Source organism: Monodelphis domestica, chromosome 3 (assembly GCF_027887165.1).
Source record: "Monodelphis domestica isolate mMonDom1 chromosome 3, mMonDom1.pri, whole genome shotgun sequence".
Taxonomy (NCBI): Eukaryota; Metazoa; Chordata; class Mammalia; order Didelphimorphia; family Didelphidae; genus Monodelphis; species Monodelphis domestica.
In genome coordinates, this window is record NC_077229.1 from 79,973,302 (window position 1) to 79,998,510 (window position 25,209).

Here is a 25,209-nt window from a genome sequence, read left to right on the forward strand (position 1 = left end):
CTTCTCTCTACTCACGAAGTTTCTAGTTCAAGCTCTCCTCTTGGATTATTGTAACAGCCCCCTCATTGGTCTCCTGTCCTCAAATCTCTTCCCACTCCAGTCTATCCTATATATTCTTGATAAAATCATTTTCTTTAAACCCAGTATCTGGCCACATGACTCCCAAACTCAACCACTTCTTGTTCAATTATTTTAGTCCTCCTCGATTCTGTGACCCCATTGGGGCTTTTCTTGGATTACCATTTCCTTCTCCAGCTCATTTGACAGATGAGGAAGCTGAGGAGACAGGGGGAAGTGACTTGCCCAGGGTCACACAGTCAGGAAGTGTTGGAGGCCAGATTTAGGCTCAAGAAGGTGTCTTCTTCCTGACTCCAGGTCTGGTGCTCTGTGCATTATATAGTGCTGCCTAGTTGCCCCAGCCTCACTGGCTTCAAATATGCTTCTGTTTGGGGTGTAAAACCCTTCCCATACATGTAAAACCCAGTGGAATTGCTCACTAGCTACAGGAGCGGGGGGAGGAAGGAGGGGAAGAAAAGAATATGAATCATGTAACCATGGAAAAATATTCTAAGTTAATTTTAAAAAAAACCTTCCCAATGTGGCCCCATCTCTCTTTCCAGCCTCACTGAATATAAGGCTTCAAGCCAGCAAAATCAGCCTTTTCTCTCCCCTGCCTGGATGCATCCCCCCTTCCCCTGGGCCTCATAGTCTCTTCCCGAAAGATGCAGCTCAGGGATAATGTACAATAAGCCTTTCCTGGTCTCCCCAGCCACCTGTATTGGTAGGGAATTTGATGGCTGTGTGTGTGTGTGTGAAATGGAAATAGGAATCTGTCAACTTTCTATTCTGCCATAATAGACGTCCACACGTACTCACAGTCTCTCCCATTAGGAGACAGGCCCAGGAGTAGATTGTCTCATTCATTGTCCTTGTATCTTTGGTACCTGACCCATAATGGGCATTAATGAACGACTGTTGACTGACTGATGGAGCCCCATGTTCAGCAGGTGTTTAGTAAAGGTTTGCTGAAGGATGAACTAAAGGGAAGTATAAAGGGATTACCATTATTCAGCAGGGCATCCTCTCAACCCTAAAGGCAGACATTTTTTTTTCTTAAATCCCTTACCTTCCATCATACTAAGGATTGATTCCCAGGCAGACAAATGATAAGGCTAGGCAATGGTGGTCAAGTGACTTGCCCAGGGTCACAGAGCCAGGAAGTGTCTGAGGCTACACTTGAATCCAGGACCTCTCATCTCTAGGCTTGGTTATCTCTATCCACTAAACCACTTAGCTGCCCCCAAAGGCAGACCTTCAACCCACTATGTGCTCAGTAGTAGCCCCTGGCCAGGACCTCCCCAGAACCCCTCTGTTCATATCTTGCCCTGACTTCTTAAGCATCAAACGCAACTTTCATGTTCATTTCTTTTTTCTTAAACAAAGAATGTGTTTATTGCCTGTGTTCCCACATCACCATTTCACATTATTTCCAGGTCCTTCTCCCAGGCCCCAGGGGCTGATGGGGTGGCTCCCCCAGGAAAGCCAGCCACCTGGCCCAGGCCGGAGGGCCACTGTGCAGTGTTCAAGAAGGAAGGCAGCTGATCCAGTCTGAGGAAGGTGGGCTGGGGAAGGTGGAGGGGCCCAGGAGACTCTGGGCTCTGACAGGGCTCGGACAGAGGGTCACAACCACTGGCTGCCCCTTTAGAAATACAAAGTAGCTTCTTTTGTTGGGAGTCCGTCTTTTGGCATGAAGTTAAAACAAAACCAGACTCTGGTCCCTTACTGTGTTAAGGAGGTTTCAGGAGGATGGAGAGGATGGAGCTCACCTGGAAGGGGCTCCTCCTGCTCCTATGGAAAAAAAAAAGCCACAGTGGAGGAGAAAGGAAGCTGCTACGCTTGCCCTTTCTCCCCTTCCCCCTCCCTAAAAGAACATTATTTTTCAACATCTTTGGTAAGAGGTGAGGAAACCACCAGCCAACCTCATAAGCAGGAAGAGAGAAGCTCACCGTTGACAGGAAACCCTACGGTGGCGCTTGTCTTCCTTCTGTCTCCCCCCACAAACCTTCCTCTCTAGGGCTCAGGCTCAACCCAGAGGAGGTCAGGAAGAGAGGGGAGGCCTGGTCCATGGGAGGGGATGAGAAGGATCCCTACTTCACAATCCCCCAATCCCACACACATATCTACATACCCCTATGAAGAAGGCCTGAGCTGAAGAGAGAAGGATGGAGGGCTGGGGATGACTCTTTCCCCATCCTCCCTGGTTTCTAGGCCTGAGACTTAATTCTCTTCAACCCCTTCTGCTCAGGAAATGAGATGCTCAAACACAGAGAACCATACAACATCAGTGCTTGAGGGGAGATTTAGATCAGCCAGCCCTGGCCCCCCTCATCTGACAAATAGGGAAATCGAGGCCCAGAGATGGAAAGAGACTGGCCCGAGGCCACAAGGTGAGTCAGAGAGAGCTCAGACAGGAACAAAACTCTCCCCACATAAGACAAAAATCAGAGAGTACAAGGGGTCGGATGATAACAAAAGGGGGAGGATGAAGGGGAGGGGAGGAAGGCAGGGGTCCCAGGTCTCAGTACCCTTCCTCTTCCCGGTAATAGTGGTACTCGGGGGGCTCCACAGAGCTAGGGCTGTCCCCAGGACCTACCCCTGGCCCATCTCCAGTGGGACCCTGGGGACAGTATTTGGGGTCATAAATCTGTCGCCCCAGCCCGAACACCTGCCCGCTTTGGTTGGCCCCCTGGGTATAACCCATCTGCAGAGACATGGAGGTGTTGTCGCACTTGTCTGTGCCCATCTTGGTGTCGTAAATATGCCGCCTGGTGCCCGGCGCCGTCATGCCCACCTGGAACAAGGATGGGGAGAGGAGGTCAGACTGCGATTCTGGCAATCTTTACCATTTCCACCTTAGCCCCAGCCCCCGTGCTTCGTCTGCCTCCATCACTCATTATCCTTCACCTCGCTCTTCCAACAGCACATTCCACCTCTTCTCTCCATGCACCTGTCCCCTGGGCTTGGCCCTTCTGGCTTCTTTCAAGATTCACCCCAAATGCCACCTTCTGCCCCCCACGCTGTACTCCCTACCAGGACCTTCTCTCTGATCTGCTCAGCCCTAGCCTAGTTCTGATAGTCAATCTTTTCTGTTCTAAGGTTCCTCCTAGCTCTGACGTTCGGTTCTAGAGATGCTCTCGGGTCTGACATCCTGCGTTCCGAGGATCCTCCCAGGCCTGACATCCTGCATCCCGAGGGCCCTCCCTGCTCTGACATGAATGGAGGAGAATTCTGTTTGGTTGCCCAATGTCAGACCAGAACCTCTTCCTTCCTCTGACATCCTGCATCCCGAGGGCCCTCCCTGCTCTGACATGAATGGAGGAGAATTCTGTTTGGTTGCCCAATGTCAGACCAGAACCTCTTCCTTCCTCTGACATCCTGCATCCCAAGGGCCCTCCCTGCTCTGACATTCTGGGAGTCAATAGTAAGCTGATATGAATACTTTGTGCGTTGTTGCTTTCGTTATCTCATTACACTTCGGAACAATGCCCGGTGAAGAAGGCTGTAGTGCAAGTTATTATTATGCCCATTTTTCAGAGGCGGAAGCTCAGGCCCAGATGAGCCAGACACCCAGACCTCCTAGCTCTAAATTCAGATTGCTGTCTGCGTGAGCCCACGGGGTGATGGAGGGGTTTGATCCCACCTCCTCGGTCTAGAGCAATCCCTACCCCCCACTTCAGGAAACAAGAGCCGGAGGGAGTGGCTGGCATCAAAGAAGCAGCTCTAACCAGCCCAGCAGGCTTATGGAACCAGGCTTTTATTCTAAAACCTTGAGCCCTTTTTAAAGGGATAATAACCAGGTTAGAAACCTCTGGCTCCAGGCCTGGCCCATCCCCATGGATTCAAACCCGGGGCCAGAATGGAAGGGAAGAATTCTTTTTGGTCACAATGTCAGACCAGAACCTCTTCATTTTACAAAAGAGGAAACAGAGGTCCAGAGACGGGGAAGAGCTTCCTGAAATCTGTGGACTGAGTAAATAAATGATAGTGCTGGGCTCTCTGACTTCTTTTTTTCATAAACCCTTACATTCTGTCTTAGAACTAATATTGTGTATTGGTTCCAAAGCAGAAGAGTGTTAAGGGTTAGGAAATGGGAGTTAAGTGACTTGCCCAGGAAGTGTCTGAATCCAGATTTGAACCCAGGACCTCCCATGGCTAGGCCTGGCTTTCAATGCACTGAGCCATCTAGCTGCTCCTGGTTCTCTGACTTTCAATCCAAATCTTGCTATAACTCCAGGGTCACTTTCTCCAAGACCAAGCTGCCCCCTTCATTTTATAGTCTAAGGTCACACAGTGAGCCATGTCATAGGTAAAACTCTAAATTCAGGGTTCTTTGTGCTCCAGAGTGTTTTTTCTAAAGTCCAGAGAGGGAGAAGCATCTAGGTAGCACAGTGGTGAGAGGACCAAGCCTGGGGTTTGGAGGTCCTGGGTTCAAATCTGTCCTCAGACATTTCTTTCTTGTGTGACCTTGGGAAAGTCAATTAACCAAAATTTCCTATCCCTTACCCCTCTTCTGTTTAAGAATATTTAATATCCCAAAGAAGGAAATGTTGGAATCTGAGTCCGATCAAAGCATACCATCTTCCACTCTATTTCCTTCATGAGATTTTTGTTGTATGCATGATATGTGTCTTCTATCATGATATGAGCAATATGGAAATATGTATTGCATGAAAGTACTATATCAGACTATTTACTGCCTTGGGGAGGGGAAGAGGGAATGTCAGAAAATAATTGTCAAAATAGTTTCTACATAGAAAAATAAAAAAAATCTACTTAGTACAAATTCTAAGAGAGAAGGTAAGGGTTTTTTTTAATTAAAATAAAAAAATTTTTAAGCTTAAGAAGACACTGAGCCCAGCCTGAAAGCTTGGTGCTCTAACTACTGTACCATCTAACTATGGTGGTCATTTTTCTTATTTCAGAGCGTCAGTGTGCTCACTCACCTGACTGGCACACTTGTTGGTCCCCATCTGCAGGCTTATCGTCGAGTGGTCCATAGGGGCCAGAATCTGGTTCTTGGGGTCATACAGGTGTCTCCGGGTGCCATAAGCTGTCATGCCAGACTGGCTAGCACATTTGTTGGTGCCCATCTGTGGCCAGGAGAAGACATAGTTATTAGGGAACCAATCCATCATTTGCTGCCTTGAAATTAGGGTTCAAGCCCTTGGCTGAGGTCCTAAGAGTTTGTTTCTCACACGAGAGTCCTGGTTTAAACTGTGCCTTCCATGGGTTTCTTACTTGGTAGCATTTCCAGGAGAGGGAATGTACCTGACTCCCAGGTAGGGGCTAGCCAGAGCAAAATGGAGAAGTCAGTTAAATATGTCTCCTGTGCAGCATGTCCAACATTTCCTTATCTCCTCTGCCTCAGTCTCTCCCTCTCCCCCCTCCTCTGTGTGTCTCTCTCTCTGTCTCCCTCTTCTTTTCCTCTATACACCCCCCTCTTTCCTCTCTCCTCTCTGTCTCTCACAAACACACACACACACACACACACACACACACACACACACACACACACACTCCTCCCCACTCACTCTACAACTCTATCTGTACCTTCCACTGAAAATCTCCAAACCTAACCTAACTAACCATCTAACTTTACTCTAGGTACATCCGCCTTCATCTTCCCCCAGGATACTTTCCTGCCCTTATACCTCCCTTGGAGCATTACTCCCATCTCTCTTCCTCTCATGAAGCATCTGCCTTAATCCCTCTACATGCCTCCCTACCTCACCTTGCCTTTCTCTAGCCTTGTACCCTCACCCTCAGGATTCCCAGGATTCTTCCTTCTTGTTATTAGGAACACCTCTGATAGACTTCTCCCCTTCACATAGTATCTCTCCCATCTGAAATTTCAGGAGGCAATGTGGAACCCAAAGGAATGACTGGCCAGCTGTAGAATTTCAGGTGTTCTGAGTGAGATTTGGAAATGGGGGTGGGGGTGGGGAAGGGAAGAATGACTTTCTTCGGACCCTTCAAACCTACCCAGGCCCCTAAGGATTAGGCTGAATCAGACTGAAGTTTACAAGCAGGTATCAAGGCCAAGGAGTGAGGAAGGAAATGGAGCTGTTGGACTACCTAGAGATTAGTGATGCTGACCAACCAGTCCCTGTGTGCTCCCTCAGGAAATCTGGATTTCTGGGCCCGTGCTATTAGACCATGCTCTCTCCAGGATTGGAATAGGGGGTGCCATATTGGAGATTCTGACAACACTCACCAAGCCCTCTCTCAGGCTGAGGAGCCTCATGCTCAGGATAGAAACGAAGGGTAAAGATGCTTCAGATCTCTTACCTGGAGGCCAATAACACACTGCCCAGCCTTCAATTTGGCATCATCGAAGTTTCGCTCTTGCTTCTCTGAGTACTTGACCCCAATGTCCACACCACTCTGTAGCCCTTTTGTTTTGGCCTGCCCAGGAAGAACAGGGATGAAGAAGAGGGATTAGGAAAGGGTGAGATGGGTTGATGGAGATATGATTGGGGATGTAGATCATCCTGGTGCAATTATCAATAATATGGAAATAGGTCTTGATCAATGACACATGTAAAACCCAGTGGAATTGTGCATCAGCTATGGGGGATATGTGGGAAGAACATGAATCAGGTAACCATGGAAAAATTTTCTAAATTAATTAAATAAAAGTCTTCAATTTAAAAAAAAGCTATAAGAACAACAACCAAAAAAGGGTGAGGCTGTCTCTGAAAGCTCCAAACTCAACACTGGAAACAGCCTTGCCAAGCCACCTTCACCACTTCCATCTCTTTCCTGTTCCCTGCTCAGTAAAAGCAGGAAGAGGATCAAGGTTTGGGAATCACCTCTTCCTCCTTCAGCATTCTGTCTTTGAATTCTAGAAAGTTGCATGTCAGAGCTAGGAAAGGCGTTGGGACATAGAACACAGAAAATTAAAAGTTGAAAGAATTTTAGGACATGGAATGTCAAGAATGAGAAGGGACCTTAGAAACAGGACACAGAATGTCAGCACTGGAAGGGGCCTTAAATGTTCTATGTTCTAAGGTCCTCTCAGTTCTGATATTCTGGGTCCTATTTTCTTTCTTTTTTTTTTTTGAACATTATTTTATTTGGTCATTTCCAAACATTATTCATTGGAGACAAAGATCATTTTCTTTTCCTCCCTCCCCCCCATAGCCAACACACGATTCCACTGGGTATCACAAGTGTTCTTGATTCGAACCCATTTCCATGTTGTTGGTATTTGCATTAGAGTGTTCATTTAGAGTCTCTCCTCAGTCATATCCCCTCCACCCCTGTAGTCAAGCAGTTGCTTTTCCTCGGTGTTTTTACTCCCACAGTTTGTCCTCTGCTTGTGGATACTGTTTTTTAGATCCCTGCAGATTGTTCAGGGACAATGCATTGACATTAATGGAGAAGTCCATTACATTCGATTGTACCATAGTGTATCAGTCGCTGTGTACAACGTTTTCCTGGTTCTGCTCCTCTCACTCTGCATCACTTCCTGTAGGTTGTTCCAGTCACTGGGTCCTATTTTCTAAGGCTCTTTCCAGATCTGAATCTCTATTCTAAGGGTCCTTAGAATGTCAGAGTTGAGAGGACCCTTAGAATAGACCTAAGAGGGACCTTAGATCATAAAATGCAGGAGGTGAGAGACACAGAACATTGAATTCCAACACTAGAAAATTCTTGAAAAATCATCTGAGCATGTTTTTTTGCACCTTCTTTTTCTTCCTTTTTAGCAACATGGCTAATATAAAAATATATTTTGTATGATTTCACATGTATTCATGGGTATCAACCCTGCCAAGACTGTCTAATTGAGTGATATCAATTCTCTTTAGCTGAATTAATTTCAATAAACTTATACCTTCTGTGTGTAAGACCCTGTCCAAGGTGCTGAGGGAGAGATTAAAGTAAGACAAATCCAAAGCATTTATAATGCAGTTGGGGAGATGGGAAGACTACAGAGATAAGCAGAGTACCCACAGAAAATAAGTGACCAAATTGAGACTCAAAGGGATGGAGCAAAGTATCTATAGTCACACAGCAAAATGGTAGCAGAGATGGGACCAGACCAAAAGGTTTTCCCAGACCAGAACTTTTTGCCACTTGGCCTCTATCCTTTCCAACTTTGCAGGGCCCTCATTTCCTTGGGCAGGGAACAAAGACAGAACCCATCCAGATCCAGATATGTGCTCCCCTGGAGGGGTGCCTTACCTTGCCAGCCAGTGCCAGAAGTGACACTTGAACTTGGGTCATATTCCCACTTTCAAAGAGGTCATTGGCTTCAAAGAGATCCACAGGGTTCATGCCATAGTTGACCATGGCCTTGATGAAATTGGAGAGATTCTCCAGCTGATCAGGAAGGAGAAGAGGCAGAAGACATGAAACAAAGCTGAGTTTCTGGGCTCCCAGCCTGATGATTGGAGCCCACCCCTCTCTTTCTCTGGTTCTCTGCCCTTCTTTGTGTGGCAAACTTGACTAAGTTAGGGGCCTGGAAGATCTTTCACTGGAGAAGAATGAGGGGTGCCAGGACAAGTAACTAACTTATTTCTCTTTCCCCTAGATGTGCCCCAGGACCATCTCACCTGATGCCAGTTCTGTTGTGAGCGATTAATCTTGGGGATAGAGCCAGGCTGGAGTTTGTTCATGAGACTGAAAAGATAGTATCAGGGTAAGGGGAAAATGGAAGAAGGAACAGTGACAGTATTAGTGTCTATCCCAGTAGGCACCGATGTTCTTTAAGGGTCTTCCCAATCCTGATATTCCATGCCCTAAAGACCCTCCAAGTTCTGCCATTCTGTGCTCTAAGGGTCCTCTCACCTCTGATATCTAGGTTTCTAGATATGTTCTGAGATCCCTTCCAGCTCTAACATTCTCTGTTCTAAGGTCATTCCCAGCTCTGGCATTCCCTGTTCTAAGCTCCCTCCCAGCTCTGATATTCTCTGCTCTAAGGATCCTTCCAGCTCTGACATTCCCTGTTCTAAGGGTTCTCCTAGCTCTGATATTCTCTACCCTAAGGTCTCTCCAAGCTCTGATATTCTGTTCTAACATTCTTGTATTTGAACGTGATGTCAGACCCCAGTTTGGAGTTCTAAGGGTCCTCCCACCCCTGGGCCTCTCTCCTCTATTCTAAAGTTTTCTTTTAAATTTTCTCTCCTTTAGTTTCAGATTCAGATTCTTTAGTTATAGATCTCTCTCCAAAGCACCTTCTCATCTGGGATGGGGATGAGGGCACAGGGGCTCTTCCCCAAATCCCCCCTCCTCTTACTCACGTGCATAGGATGATTCCATCTTTGAGTCCCTTCTGGAAGTCTGGTCCTATGCTGAGTTCTGTGAGACCCTCGATCCAGCCCCTCAGCTCACCTTCCATCTGTGGATCATACTTGGACTGGAGCTAAAGAGAAGATCCCAGGTCATAATGTTAGGACTACATCAAACCCCAGAGCATGGGGAAAAGATTAGTTTGAGAGCTTGAGATTCCCTGGTCCATCCTTGGCAGTGGACTCAGTTTAAGGCCCAACCATTTAGGGTCTCAGTTTCCCCAGTTGTGAAATGGAGGTATTGGATTTATGACCTACAAAGTCTCTAAATTTGGAGCTCTAAATTTGAAGCTCCTATTAACACCAACTCACTCCTGCCTGGCTCTAAATATCCCTATCAGACTAGCAATGTCCTTGGGTAATGAAAAGAGAATTGAATTTAGAGGCAAAAATCTGGGTTCGAATTCTGTCTCTGTTATACACTAGCCCTGTCACCTAGGACGATGTACTGGAAACTCTCTGGGCTTCAGTTTTTTCCTATGTAAAATGAGGGGTACAGACAAGGCAATCTCTAACACTAGCTCTTTCAATTCAACAAACATTTATTAAAACACCTATTCTGTGTCAGGAACTGCTAGGTTCACAGAGGAGTCAGGAAGAGTCATCTTCCTGAGTTCAAATCTAACCTCAAACATTTACTAGCTGTGTGACCCTGGGCAAGTCACTTAACCCTGTTTACTTCAGTTTTCTCAACTGTAAAATGTGTGGTAGAAGGAAATGGAAAACTCCTCCAGGATCTCTTTCAAGAAAACTCCAAACAGGGTAATGAGGAGCCCCACATGACTGAAATGGCTAAACAACTATATGTTCCAGGCCCATGAAATGTAAAAGGAAGCTCAGGACAGTAGAAAGGCAGCTGGATCCAAAGGGCCTGACTTCCAACCCCAGCTTTGTGCCTGCCTTACTACCTGGGTCACTTTGGACAAGTCCCTTGATTTCCCTAGATTCAAGTTTCCTCATCCTTCAAAGGAGGGGCTTGGACCAGATGGTCTCTTCCAGCTCTAAATGTGTGATCTTATGGATACAGATTAGTCTGAGTACAACTCCATCAGCCCTCCCTCATTGGCCTCATTACACCCAGGAAATAAGAAAAAATAAGGTAAGAGGGCTTCTCAGAGGAGGAGGAGGGGCCTGGATTGAACCTTGCCAGAAGACTAGGACTCAAGAACAGGCAGGTGAGGAGGGAAAACATATTTCCCATGTATAGGGATCAAGCTGTGTTAATGTGTGGAGATCAGGAAGTACAGCATTTGGGGGTATAGTTACTATTTTGATTTGGCTTCAATACATAGTTCCTCCTTTGTTTAGAAGAGGATCAATGAGAGTACTAGGTGGCTCAGTGGATAGAGCACCCAGCCTAAAATGGGGAGAACTTAATTCAAATATGGCCTCATAGCTGTGTGATGCTGGGCAAGTCACTTAACCTACTATTTGCCAAGTTCCTGCCCTTCTGTTTTAGAATTATTACTTAGAAAGGTGTTTTTTTTAATCCTTTCTGTGTGACCCTGGGTAAGTCACTTAACCCCTAATTCCTAGCCTTTACTGCTCTTCTGCCTTACAACCAATATTTAGTATTGATTCTAAGATGGAAGGTGAGGATTTTTAAAAACTGAAACTAAGAAGGAAATGGTTAAATAAAAGACAAATGACATCACAGGATGATATCTTCACTTGCTTATAAACTAGATTTAAGTGAGGCAGAGTTGTACCTAACCATCAACCTCGTTTTTTCTTTCATGGTCCAGTGATGAGACAAAAGTGAGGACAGCTGTCAGTGCAATATAGAGTGCTTGAAGAAAAGTAGCATAAAATAAGTCAGAAGACACAGCTGTTCATCCCAGGCTAAGGAGCAGGTAGTTTCTTTTAAAGACAATAGGGAGCTATTGAGGGTTTTGGAGTATGGGAGTTAACATAGTCAGAGCTATGGTATAGTATCATTTTGGCAAATGTAGAGAGCATGGATTATTAAAGGGAAAGACTAATTTAGCCAGGAGTCCAGACTAAAGGCTTTTATGGTAGGTAGCCTAGGGGAAAGACAATCAAACTCTGAACCAGAATGATGGTTGTGTCAGTGTGGGGAAAAGGGAGAGATGGAGTCAGTGACAAAGTTTTTGGAGAAAGACCAGGCTGCCTGATGGCTAGGATTTAGGAGATGTGGGGCAGAGAGCAGCTGTACTATTCCTTCTCTCTCTGTATATTTTGGATCAAGTCACTTCCCATTCTAGATCTCAGGTTCCTCATCTATTCAGAGAGGGGGAGTTGGATGAGATGGTTTCTAAGTTCCCCTCCAGTTCTGCATCCCATGACCTTAGAGCAGTCCATACTCATCATAATTTCTTGTCCAACAAGGCTTCTCAGCCATTTACGAAGTGCTTTCAGATTAGCTGACCATCTCCATGCTCAGGACAGAACAGCAGAGTAGGCAAAGACCAGATTATCCTTCCCCCTTTACAGATGAGAAAATCAAGGCTCAGAGAGGGGAATGGGGAGGAAACAATTTGATCAAGGTCACAAAATAATAATAACAATAAGAAGAAGAGAAGAAAGAAAGAAAGAAAGAAAGGAAGGAAGAAGAAAGAAAGGAAGAAAGAAAGGAAGAAAGAAAGAAAGAAAGAAAGAAAGAAAGAAAGAAAGAAAGAAAGAAAGAAAGAAAGAAAGAAAGAAAGAAAGAAAGAAAGAAAGAAAGAAAGAAAGAAAGAAAGAAAGAAAGAAAGAAAGAAAGAAAGAAAGAAAGAAAGAAAGAAAGAAAGAAAGAAAGAAAGAAAGAAAGAAAGAAAGAAAGAAAGAAAGAAAGAAAGAAAGAAAGAAAGGAAGGAAGGAAGGAAGGAAGGAAGGAAGAAAGGAAGGAAGGAAGGAAGAAAGGAAGGAAGGAAGGAAGGAAGAAAGGAAGAAAGGAAGAAAGAAAAGGGAGGAGAAGCAGAAAGGAGAAGGGAGGAGGAGGAAGAAAGAAGAAAGGAGAAGGAAGAAGGAGAGGCAGCTGAGTGGAAACTGTATCTGAATCCAGAATCATAGGAGGATCTCAAAACTAGAAGGGACCTCCCAGTGCTTACTATCTAAAGAGTAGGGCAGAGTCAGTCAATTTCTTAGTCAATTACTATAATTGAGGGGCTACAGGAAGGTTGAGGATTCAAGGCAAAGAAAAAATGTTTTAGAGGAATTTTTGTCTTTGTATCCCCCCTTCCCAGCTAGGACAGTGCCCAGCACAGAGCCATAACTTAAAAAAAGGATGAATTGGAGCAATTAGGTGGCTCAGTGGAGAGAGAGAATCAGGCTTGGAGTTGGGAGGTCCTGGGTTTAAATCTGGTCTGACACTTCCTAGCTGTGTGACTTTGGGCAAGTCACTTAACCCCATTTGCCTAGCCCTTAAGTCTCTTCTGCCTTGAAATGGATTCTAAGACAGGTAAGGTGTTTTGGTTTTTTAATGCTGAATTTAATTAAACAAGAACACCCCTCTATAACATCCTGAGCAAGTGATCATTCAGCACCTACTTGAATATCCCCAGTGACAAGGAACTCTCTACCTTCAGAGACATTCCATTCCAATCTTTGGGCAACTCTGCTAGGAAACTCTCCTTCCTAAGTGTTAAAATCTGCCTCTCTGAAACTTCCACCCATTTCTCTTAGTTTGAGCAAAGAGTCAATCAATCAGACACCCAACATGCATTTTTAAAATTGAAAATGCTTTAAATTTATCTTCTGCCTTAGAATAGCTATTAAGCGTCAGTTCCAAGGCAGGATAGTGTTAGGGGCTAGGCAATGGGGGTTAAGTGACTTGCCCAGGGTCACACAGCATGTGAGACCAGATTCCAACATGTATCTTTTGAAGTGCTTCAGCCAAAGCAGAATAATTTTAATCCCTCCACCACTCGACAGGCCTGGGCTGTGTGACTTTGGGCAACTTCTGTCTGGTCTTAGCTGTCAGGGCTTGCAGGGCTTGCTACACCGACTCTAGTCAGCGCTTTAGACCCTCGACTCCTTTTGACTGAGTTTCTCTGGATGGATGCTGAAGCCCCCTCTAACTCTCCAGCTCTGAGATTCTGTGGGATGAGGGCTCTGGATCCAATCAGCTCTAGGTCTGTATGATCCCTGCTCTCCTGTCCCCTAGGACTCCCACATATCCCACCATGCCTTGGGGCAGTCTTGGTTGGTCCATGGGCAAAACAATCCACTCCAGAGATTACTTGAGTGCAGGGGAATGTGCCTGGCCATGAAGAGAAAGCAGGCTGTGAGACTGGACGGTGGGGGTAGGGAGAGCCCTGGAGGAGCCGGGGAGGAGGCTGTGTTCCCGAAAGAGGCCCCACTTCCTGATCCCCACACAAAAGCTAGAAAGCTGCCTCCAGCTCAGCCGCATAAAAGCCATCCAGATTCCAGGATCCACCTGATACTCCCAGGACTGAGAAGCTCAGAGAGCACAGAGGGAGGAGGCCAAGAACACTGAGGGGGCATTAGAGACACGATGGGGTCTAGGAAAGAATGATGTACTTGGAATCAAAGAACTTGTATTTGAATTCTGCTTCTGCCCCCATTTCCTCAGCCATAAAATGGGGGTAATAATAGTGACTACTTCCCAGGTACGGTGGATAGAGTGCCAGGGCTGGAGTCAGGAAGCCTCATCTTTATGAGATCAAATCCAGGCTCAGATACTTACTGGTGGTGTGACCCTGGGCAAGTCACTTAACCCAGTTTCTTCATCTCTAAAATGATCTGGAGAAGGAAATGGCAAACCACTTCAGTCTCTTTGCCAAAAAAGCCCCGCTTGGGTCTCTGAGCCCTCCCAAGGCTGTGAGGATCCAGTGAGCTATTTGTAAAGCACTTTGCATGGTGGCTAGAACCTAGTAGATGCTCTATAAATGTTAGCTTTTACGTTAGATATTACTTATAACTTGCGTGACCTTGGGCAAGTGATGTAGGTCTTCCAGACTTTCATTTCCTCATCTGAAAAAAGAAATGATTCGACTAGAAGAACTCTGAAGTTTCTTCCCAGCTCTAAAGCTAGTCTCTGAGGTCATATTTGAACGGATTGTAGGTCCAGCCCTCTATCCACTTGCCTGAGTCTGAAATATTCAGACATTCAACTACAAAGGCAATACAGATTGAGTCAAGAGATCTGTATTCAAGTCCTGACTCCACCACTAACTCAGTGGGATTGGGGTAAGTCTTCTCTCCGGGACTCAGCAGTTTCCCCACTCTATAAAATCAGGAGATTGGACTGTTGTTCAGTTGTGTCCAACTCTTCTTGACCCCATTTGGAGTTTTCTTGACAAAGAGACTGGAGTGGTTTGCCATTTCTTTCCCAGCTCATTTTACAGATGAGGAAACTGAAGCAAACAGAATTAAGTGACTTGTCCAGGGTCACATAGGTAGTTTGACATTTCTTTCTCTAGCTCATTTTACAGATGGGGAAATTGAGGCAAACAGAATTAAGTGACTTGTCCAGGATCACATGGCCAGCCTGCCATTTCTTTCCCAGCTCATTTTACAACTGAGGAAACAGAGGCAAAGATTAAGTGACTTAACCAGGTTCACATAGGTAGTTTGACATTTCTTTCTCTAGCTCATTTTACAGATGGGGAAATTGAGGCAAACAGAATTAAGTAACTTGTCCAGGATCACACAGCCAGCCTGCCATTTCTTTCTCCAGCTTATTTTACAAATGAGGAAACAGAGGCAAAGAAGATTAAGTAATTTGACCAGGGTCACACAGGTAGTTTAACATTTCTTTTTCCAGCTCATTTTACAGATGAGGAAACTGAAGCAAACAGAATTAAGTGACTTGTCCAGGGTCACATAGGTAGTTTGACATTTCTTTCTCTAGCTCATTTTACAGATGGGGAAATTGAGGCAAACAGAATTAAGTGACTAGTCCAGGATCACATGGCCAGCCTGCCATTTCTTTCCCAGCTCATTTTACAACTGAGGAAACAGAGGCAAAGATTAAGTAACTTGGTGAGGGTCCCACAGGTAGTTTAACATTTCTTTTTCCAGCTCATTTTACAGATGAAGAAACTGAGGCAAACAGAATTAAGTGACTAGTCCAGGATCACACGGCCGGACTGCCATTTCTTTCTCCAGCTCATTTTAAAGATGAGGCAACTGAGGCAAACAGGATGACATGTCTTGCCCAGGATCACACAGAAGTGTTTAAGGCTGGGTTTGAACTTGAGAAGATGAATCCTCCTGACTTCAGGTCCATCGCTCTGGTCACTATGGCACCACCTAGCTGCCCCATCTAAATTCTATTTCCAGTTCAAAGTCTCAACCAGAGTGGATATTTCCAAAGTCTTGAATTTAGTCGGTACCTCATAAAGGTTTATTGAATTATTGACTTGTGTTGACCTTATAGGTGAGTCAGTGTTTCTGTGTGTTTGTTAGACAGGTAGGAAGGTGTTTAGAAGTGGCCTTAGGAGTCTGGAGGCCTGGGTTCTAGTCCTGGTGTTGCCACTGATCTGTTACATAACTGATGAGTCCTTTCCTCCTTTCCCTCATTCACAAGATGAGGAAGGCTACATGATTTCTGAAATCCCTTCCAGCCTTAAATATGGTAAACTCTGGCTCTTTGTGGACCTTGGTGTCTTCTTTTGTGAAATGTGGGGTTGAGAATGTCTCTCAGCTCTCATGAAGCTCATTTCTCTGAGCCCCAATTTTCTTGACTATAAAACCAAGAGGGTTGGATTAGTTGGTCTCTAAGTTGGCTCCTTTTCAGCTCACAAGCTATAACCTCTCTGGACCTCAGTTTCCTTCTCTGTTAAATGAAGGTGTTGAACGACGAGAAGCCCCAGCTATTAAAAATGATGAATTTTTTGTGTGCCAGATGAGTTCATCATTGCTACAAGCCTCACAATAGGAAAGAAATAAGGCGTGGGATGCCCTTGGGGTGATCTAAGGTCTTTTTTGCTTTCCTCCTACTCTCCCCAGCACTCAGTTTATTAGTTAATCATAGCAGATATACATTAAGAGTTTTCTTAATTCCTCCCCTTTTCTCTTTAAGAGGCAAGGGAGCAAAAAGATTTCTGAGTAAGAGCCCCCCTCCATTAACCCTTCACAATGTATATATTTATAAAATATGTGTATACATATATATGGCATCATGGTTTTAAAACCCTTTATTTTATTTTTAATCTTTACCCTCCATCTTAGAATCAATACTGGGTATTGGGTAGGCAATGGGGGTCAAGTGACTTGTCCAGGGTTGCACAGCTAGAAAGTGTCTAAAGCCAGATTTGAACCCAGGACCTCCCATCTCTGGGCCTGGCTCTCACTTCACTGAGCCCCCCAGATGGCCTCTTAAACCCTTTATTTGTTACGTCATATCCAACTCTTCCTGACCCTATTTGGGGTTTTCTTGCAAAAACACTGGAGTGGTTTGCCATTTCCTCCTCCGGTTCATTTTACAGATGAGGAAATTGAGGCAGATAGGGTTAAGGGACTTGTCCCGGGTCACACAGATAGTAAAAGTCTGAGGCTAGATTTGATTCTGGAAGATGAGTCTTCCTGCCTCCAAGGCTCAGCTCTCTATCCACTGCACCACCAGCCATCACTAGCTGGCACATAGTAGGTACGTAATAAGTGCCTTTTAAAAAAAACCCTTTAAGCCCATACCTTTCATCTTAGAATCAATACTAAGTATCAGTTCCAAGGAAGAAGAGCAGTAAAGGTTAGGCAATGGAGGTTAAGTGACTTGCCCAGGGTCACACAGCTAAGAAGTATCTGAGATCAAATTTGAACTCGGGACCTCCCAACTCCAGGCCTGGCTCTCCATCCACTGAGCCACCTCACTGGCCCCTCCTACCTTTCCAATCTTTTTACCCTTTACTCCCCTCCAAAGTACTTTAGCTATACTGGCCTGTCTACTATTCCTCACAGGATACAATCCATTTCCCAACTCCATGCATCTCTACTAGCTACCCGCCATGTCGAGCATGCTCTCCTCCTCCCCCACCAATGCATAACTTCCCTGGCAGCTCAAATCTCACCTTCCCCAGGGAGGCCTCTGTCTAGTACCTTCCCTCTTTTTTTTATTTGCATGGCTCGTATCTTAAGTGTGAATGTAGCCATTTGCATGTTGTCCCCCACCTTGGTGAGCACTTGTGTAATCTGGGGCAAGTCACTTGACCCTGTTTGCCTCAGTGTCCTCATCTGTAAAATGGGCTGGAGAAGGAAAATCCCAAATGAGGTCATGAAGAGTTAGACATAACTGACCACCAACTTGGGCAACTGATTCCGTGGATAAAACGAAGGGCCTGGAGTCAGGAAGAGTTCAGATACAACATCAAACACTTACTAGTTGTGAGGCCCTAGGCCGGTCACTTAACCCCTCTTTGCCTCAGTTTCTCATCTGTAAAATGGGGAAACACTGGAGAGGAAACGGCAAACCGCTCCAGTCTCTGTGCTAAGAAAACCCCCTGGACAAGTCCATGAGACATGACTGAACAGCAATGACTGACTGGCTTCTCTCCCTCCTGGACTTCCCACGGGCCCAGCATTCTCTGGACAGGCCAGTTGAAGGAAGACTGGATCCTGCCCCACTCCAGACACACAAAGGTGGGTCGATTTTGCTCCCTCGGAGCACGGTAGTAGAAGGAATCTCCCATCTCTCCAAAGGAATCAGGAATGGGAAGAAGGGTCAGGGAAGGCTAAAGATTTGCTGAAGGGGGGTGGAAGAGGTGGGGGATGGACAGCAGGCAGCTGGAGTGGCCAGCTCCGGCCACAGCATGGGACCCAACATCCCTTCCTTCTCTCCTAACACTCCCACCCCCTCCAGCATTATGAAACATCCTTCCTGGGGCCCCTTGGACCAGGGGTCCATCCTGCCTTCTCCCTGGGGCTTTGCCACTCGGTGTCCCAGAATCTCACAGGTTCGAAGGGACCTCAGAAGTCACCAACTGAATCAGAATCCCCTTCGCAGTATCCCTGACAAGTGGTCAGCCTTTGCTTGAAGACTCTGAACCCTGGACTCTGGGGCTAGTGGTTTGGGCCCTGGATCAGGCCCAAACTCCTCTGGACTCTCAGCTATTCCTTAGACCCCCGCCTCCCCTTCTTCCCCATCCCAGAAGCCCATTCCCACCCCCACCCCACCTCAAGGATCCTCAGGCCCGCTCCTTGGATCAGACCCACCCACAGATTCTTTTGTCACCACAAAATGCCAAGAATGCACCGGCTATTTTCTTTGTAAATGAAGAGCAGCTGTTCTCAGAGGTTTAAACTATTGCCAGTAGTCTGACAGGCCCCTTCAAAGCCATCATCCAGGAGGGGCTAGCTGGGCTGACCAAGTGGGCAGGGCCAGAGAGTCCAGAGCCTCTCCCAAGGCCAAGCAGGCCTGAAACCAGCCCCAGAGGGCTCCTAATCACCAGCCGAGGAAAACCGAAGGATAAGAATTGAGGGCTGGAAGAGATCTTGCAGACCTCATCGGTCCTGCCTGTTCTTTTATCCAGGAAGAACCAGAGGCTCAGAGAGGCCAATTTGCGCAAGATTGCACACCTACTCAGGGGCAGAGCTGGGATATGAAACCGGGTCTTCCATTCAAAGTGGGCAATTCCCCTTGAGAAGCTGAAAGTCTCCCTCTGTTGGAGGGGTTAGAGTGAGGCTCTTTGGGGGGCATAAAGTAGTTCTGCCCAGGTCAAGCCAGCCCCCTTCCCCTAGATACAGAGTTGAAAGCATTTTTCTGGAGAAAAAAATCAAGGATTCTCCAATTAACTGCTGGCCAGAGGACACCCCCTAATCCATCACCCCAAATCCTCTACAACACCGGACTTCAGCACCTGACCCTGGCATTCAAGGCTCTCCATACCCCTTGTGAACTTTGACTCTCTCTCTCTCCCTTCCATTTTTGTCCCCCTCTCCAAATCCTTCAAGGTCTAACTCAGGTGTCACTGTCCTTAGGAAGCTTTCCATGTTCTCCCTCATCTGGAAGGACCCCCTTCCTCCTCACTACCCTCATACAGGACCATGTCTGTTCTTCTCCCTCTCCTAAGGCACTTCTTACCTCATCTAGTGGCAATGTGTCTCAGTCTTCTCTCATCACCCACCCCCAGATTGGGAGCTTCCCCCCAAGGGCAAGGGCCAGGTCTTATTAAGTCTGCTGTCCCCACAGTGCCAAGCACAGGGCTGGGCACCCAGGGCCTGGTGTCCTCTATGGAAAGTTGGCTCCAGGGAGGGTGTGGGGGCAGTTCAGCTGGTTCTAAGCAGGTTGTTTTACTGCATCTTAAGAACTCATGTCTTCACCATAGCTTAGATCATCTTTAGCATCATCCTCTAGAAGACTCCAGGCATTTGGGAGCAGCGCTAAGCCTCTGACCTCTGTACTACTTGAAGATACTCTCTAGAGGCTGGCAAAATACAAGGAAAAACTAGATTCCAAGAAAGTCCAAGCTGAATGGACTCTTAGAACATAGAATATCAGGGGTGAGGACTGGAACATTAAAAAGTCAGTGTTGGAATAGATCTTAGAACTAAAAATTAGAACTTCCCAACGACGGAGTCACCTTGGTGGAAAATGAGGTCCCCATCCATGGAAGAACTCAAGCAGAAGCTGTCAGGAATGTTGAAGGGGTACCTGCCCAGTTAGGGGTTGGACTAGGTGCTTGCTGAGCCCCCCCCCCAAGTTTGTGATTTCCAGGATTCTAAACTTGATGAGTTATTGGAAAAGTGAATGGATAATTAGGGGTGGAGGTGGGGCAAGGGGGAGAAAGAGTTTCTAGGCTACACCAACCAAAACCAAGTGTCTTTCTGGGCAAAATGAGAGGCAAGGAGGGGATTGGTGCAAAGCACCCCCTCCACTGAGGTCCCGGCCAAGATCCCCAGATTGCCTAGTTATCCAGGCATGTCCTACAGTCATATGAGGTGCCCCATACAGCCAGTCCCCTGTCTTCCTACTTCCAGAGGTGACTCTGAGTCATACAAGGAAGCCCACGAGGTTGGCACAGAACCCTGAGACAAATGAGGCTGGCATCAGAGAACCCATTCAAAGAGAATTCAGGAAGAGCAGTGCTTGCCACTTTCCATTTCCCCATCTGCAGAATGGGCATTATAATGGGGCTTCTGGGGTCAGAGGAAAGGGGAACTGTGTTGAGATTGGAAGAAGAGAGGCATCAGAGAATCAAGATTCCTAGAGTGTCCAAGCTGGAAGGGATTTTAGAACACAGAGTGTCAGAAGTGGAAAGGGTCTTAGAATGCAGAAACAGTTGGAACTGGAAAGGACCTTAGGATGTAGAACATCAGAGTTAGAAGAGAGTTTAAAATATGGGGAGTGACTTTATAACACTGACTGCCAGAGCTGAAAGAGACTTTAGATCATAAAATGTCAAAGCTGGAAGAGAACTTAGAACATCATATGTTACAGTGAGGAGGAACCTTAGAACGCAGGTCAGAGCTCAGAGGGATTTTGAAGCCATCTTTATTTTACAGAAGAGCAAACCAAGGCCCGAGTTGGAGTGACATGCTCAGGCCTAATCAACCCTACCTCCCTAGTCCCTGGCTTCATACTCCTCCTAGACCCCAGTTCCAAAAGGCTAAGAAAGGTGGGCTTGGCACCTCTTCCCCTTTACCCAACATTAGTCACACTTTTCTGGGTGAGAAGAGACAGCCCAATGAAACTAGGCCCTGTCTCTGGTATGCCTGAGAGTGGGAAAGAGTTCAATCTGGTCCTAGATGTTTCCTGTGGGCAGCTAGCAGGGGCAGACAGGTCCAGGCAGGCCATCGGGGCTCCCCCAACCCTCAGGCTGGCATGTGGGGCCTTGCAGGTCTCTGCCAACAGCTATGTTGCCACATTCTGTGGTGCCACTTGAGATGCCCATTCCTGACTCAACCCCAGCCACGGAGGTGGGGCATGATGTAATCCCAGAGTGCAGCTCAGCAAGGCCTCCCCCAATCCCCAAAGGGTTCAACATGCAGGTGTGTGTCCACTCATAAAGCTGGCAGTGGTGCTTGTGACACACCAAAGTCCCTGAGGGCTCTGCGCATTTGATACAAGAGTGTGGAAATCAAAAGACCACTCTCATTTTCTGTTCCCCTACCCCCTCAAAGGCTACTTGCAAGGAGCTCTAGACAGGGAATCAGGAGGTCTGGATTCTAATCCCACCTTTTCTACTAGGTGTTTGGGGGCAAGTCTTTTTATCCTCCCAAGAATTGGTTTTCTAAACTGTAAAATGAGGTAGTTGGAATAGATGATTTCTAAGGTCCCTCCTAGTTCCAGTCGATATTCTCCAGTTTCTTCCCAGCTCTGAAATTTTATAGCCTCCTCCTTTCTGGAGGGCTAAGATTGTGGAATTTGAGGTTTGGGAATTACAGAGCCCTAACCGAGGCCCAGAAAGGGGGTGGTTAGGGTAGGAGGGAGAGAAGCAGCTTTGGGAGAGTTTAGAATTTGAGACGCCCCCTCCCCTCAGTCTCCACCCCTGTCCCTTTAAATTTCAGGGAAGAAGCAGGAGGCTTCTGTCTAAGAAGCGGTGGCTAACTCCACCCATCCCCACTTCCTCTTTTTGAACCCCCTCCTCTCTAGCCCTTCCCCGATTAAGGTGGCCAGCAGGTGCTGGCTTGGCTTAAGGGGATTTCCCCTCACCCCCTCCCAAATACACAAACACACGCCCTTCTAGAGAACTGAGCCAAACGGAAATTATTTTAGGGTGGCTCCAAGAGGGCAGGGTGGGGCACCAGACATCCCGGCTCTAGAGAGCCGAAAGGATGAGCACCTTCCCCCCAATTCCTATCTCTGAGCACACTGTCCCCTCCCTGCCCAGTCCATTCTCTAGCCTCGGGTTAAGATCCTGAGAGAATCCCAGAAAAGTTCACCCAGCTTCAAGTGACTGATTGGAATCTAGAGATCGTGGCCCAGAGAGGGGAAGGGACTTGCCCATGGTCACAAATCCAGTCAGCGTCCTCTGGTTCCTCCTAGAACGCAGAGCTGGGGAAGAAAGTGAAATCCCCAAGAGAGGGGCCCCAACTTCAGAACTGGATCTACGGGTGAATGGGGAGGGTCCTCACTACTGGAAGGAGGAGAGTGAAGACCCCCAAGTGCGAGTCCTGCCTAGAATCAGCCACATCCCCCTCCACAAGATACTTGAGGGGGTCCTCTGGGAAGAGCCAAGAGTAGGGAGAAATTGGCCAGAAGGGACCATCAGGCCACCCCGAGCTCTGGGCAGGGATAGCCAAGACCCCTAACCTCTCCCCTCAGACCTCCTCCCCTTTTCTCCATCCTTGTCTGGGGTCCTGTTCCCCACTCACCCGGTTCTTAACTTCGGCCGACAGGCCGTAGGATGGACCCTTGTTGAACTGTGTGGAGCTCATGGTGTGGCCAGGGCAGGCCCGAGGGGACAGACTGACAGACCAGGAGCGGCTGGGAGCGGACCAGACGGACCGGCAGGATGGGACTGGACAGCCGACTAGCAGCTCACTTACTTCTTCCTCAGCTCAGAGTTTGGGGCTCGGCCACGCCCCCAGCCTCCCATTGGCCGAGAGTGGAAATGCCCTTATAAGGGCCTAACGCTCCGAATTCCTGCGGGGTGGGAGCTTCCTGAACCCCCCTACCCGCGCCCCCTCCGTCCCTCTGCCCCCTGCCTCGGGGCGCTGGGCCCGTACCCTCCCCTTTTTGTCTTTGGACACTCTCCACCCCAGCCCTCAACTCCGCCCACCAACCTGGCCTTCTGGGACTCAGACCCTGGCCAGGCGTCTACGGGCGTCAAGACTTCCTTGCACCCCAGCAGCCTGACCCCCTCCACTCAGACCCAAGGGACGTCCGTAGGCACACGCACACACATCCGGGCAGAGTATTTAACACAGGACCACACCTGGGCGGGCACCGAGGGTCAAACGTGCATAGGCGGATGGGTGGATGAATCCAGGAAGAGATATTGACACTTACTTACCTGGACCGGCTCCTACACACATCTGGATGGTCTGATGGCTGCTGAAGTACACATATATGAACACATAGACACACAGTCGGAGTGACACACACCTGGAAGAAGCAAGAACCCAAAGAAACCGGGACACACTGTAGACCCGGACTTCAGCCCCCAGACACAGCCAATACCTGGCAAGAAGGAACTGCAGAAAGACAGACGTCTGGACAGATGTAAACCTTGAATGATCCAATACGATACCGATCAGGACTCCTAAGGGTGGAATGTGTAGAGGCATCCACTCCTGCAGCTCCTCCCATGTCATTTACTTATTGCCCTGCAAGTCGTTCTTTGTTTCAAGTGTGGGAACCTGGTCTCCCCAAGTGAACAAAGCCAGAGCTGCTCCTGTCAGGGCTCGGGGATGTCTGCCTATAGATACTGCTTGTGTCCTCCCTCTGTGAATATCTCTCATTTCTGTTGTTGTTTCCTTGTGTCGGGTACCAATACTGTCCAGGGGGGTTTCTTGGCACAGACCGATAGAGTGGTTTGCATTTCCTTTTCCAGTGGAGTAGAACAAGTTCCATTATCTACTTACTGTGCCACCTAGCTCCTTCCTTCCATTTACCCTTTATCTATCTTATATACATGTAGTTGTTGGCATGTAGTCCACACAGTTGAAGTTTAGGCCCCTTAGGGTCAGGGAGTTAACACAGTGGACCAAAAGCCAAGCCTGAAGTCTGGAGGACCTGGGTTCAAAAATGACAGAAGATACTTCCTACCTGAGAAAGTCACTTAATCCTGATTAAGGGAGGGAAGGAGGGAGAGAGGGAGGGAGGGAGGAAGAAAGGAGGGAAGGGAGGGAGGGAGGGAGAGAGGGAAGAAGGAAGGGAGGGAGGGAGGGAGGGAGGAAGGAAGGAAGGAAGGGAGGGAGGGAGGAAGGAAGGAAGGAAGGGAGGGAAGGAGGAAGGAAGGAAGGAAGGGAGGGAGGGAGGAAGGAAGGGAGGGAGGGAAGGAGGGAGGGAGGAAGGAAGGAAGGAAGGAAGGAAGGAAGGAAGGAAGGAAGAAAGGAAGGGAGGAAGGAAGGGAGGAAAGGGGATGATAAAGCTAATTCAAATGTCTTTTTAGATAAAGTTTGCATTGATTCTAAAAAAAAAAAAAGCCTGGCACAAAGCTTAATGGATGTTTGTTCATGTCACACAGCTAGAATCCTGCTCTTTGTATAGATCTCTAATAACATTCAGAGGTTCACACATATACTATAGGTCCATGCACAGACACCCCAGAACATGTGTACCCTCTAACACAAGTATAGAAGAGCTCAATCAGCTTTCCTACACACACACATTGGATACACTCACCTGGCTGGGTCCTGAGCCACACACATATCTCATCTGTGGGTTTGAGCCTCTCCCTGGAGATAAGGGTTCTAGGCTAGAAGCACCTTCTCTGGATTTCACACTCCCTCGCTCTCCCTCGCTCAGGGCTTGTCTTCTATTTTCACCTCCCCCTTCCCCACCACTGATACCACCTAAGGGGCCTGGGATCTAGGTGGCTCTGGGTCTCCCCAGTGCTGTATTCTTTCTACCCCTCCCCACCCCCATGCCCTGGGAATCTTCAGCTCAGAATTCCCCCAGCCCCTCCCTGGAGCCAGAACCAGACCCTAGACTTGGGAGCCCCAGGGCTTCCTGGCTGCCCCAGTGACTCAGATGCCAGGCCAGTGATGTCAGGGCTCAGGAGCTGGCTAGCAGCAGGAAAGAATGTATGAATGAGATGTGGGGAGGGGGCAGGGGGGAACAGAATGGGATGCTCAGGGCTCCTTTTACTTCTGAACAAAAGAACCAGCAACCTAAGCTCCCCCCCCCCCAATAGGGAAACCACAAAGTAAAGCTATTACCTTAGGAGGTTCCTAACTTAAGGGGAGCTAGCTGTGTTCCAAAACTGCATATTGGGTGTTTGGGTTTTGCAGCACATTTTCCCTAAGGAACAAATTGAAAAATCAGGGTTAGTTCCCAGAACAGTTTACA

The 25,209-nt window shown here is 47.4% G+C and overlaps 1 protein-coding gene across 3 annotated transcripts; it reads right to left on the reverse strand.

The window, feature by feature from the left end:
• Positions 1-1,422: 1,422 nt before the first annotated feature.
• Positions 1,423-24,591, reverse strand: CNN2 (calponin 2). 3 transcript variants are annotated; one of them, XM_056822258.1, is made up of 7 exons: positions 24,544-24,591; positions 9,306-9,427; positions 8,619-8,685; positions 8,248-8,385; positions 6,349-6,465; positions 5,004-5,150; positions 1,423-2,851 (listed from the first exon to the last, which is right to left on the reverse strand). In XM_056822258.1, exons 1-7 carry the CDS (start codon positions 24,574-24,576, stop codon positions 2,579-2,581), a joined length of 897 nt encoding a protein of 298 aa, XP_056678236.1. In that variant the 5' UTR covers positions 24,577-24,591; the 3' UTR covers positions 1,423-2,578. The 3 variants fall into 3 exon arrangements, with proteins under 3 accessions (XP_056678236.1, XP_007489443.1, XP_007489444.1); XM_007489381.3 differs by lacking the exon at positions 24,544-24,591 and adding an exon at positions 23,377-23,520; XM_007489382.3 differs by lacking the exon at positions 24,544-24,591 and adding an exon at positions 22,569-22,907.
• Positions 24,592-25,209: the final 618 nt, after the last annotated feature.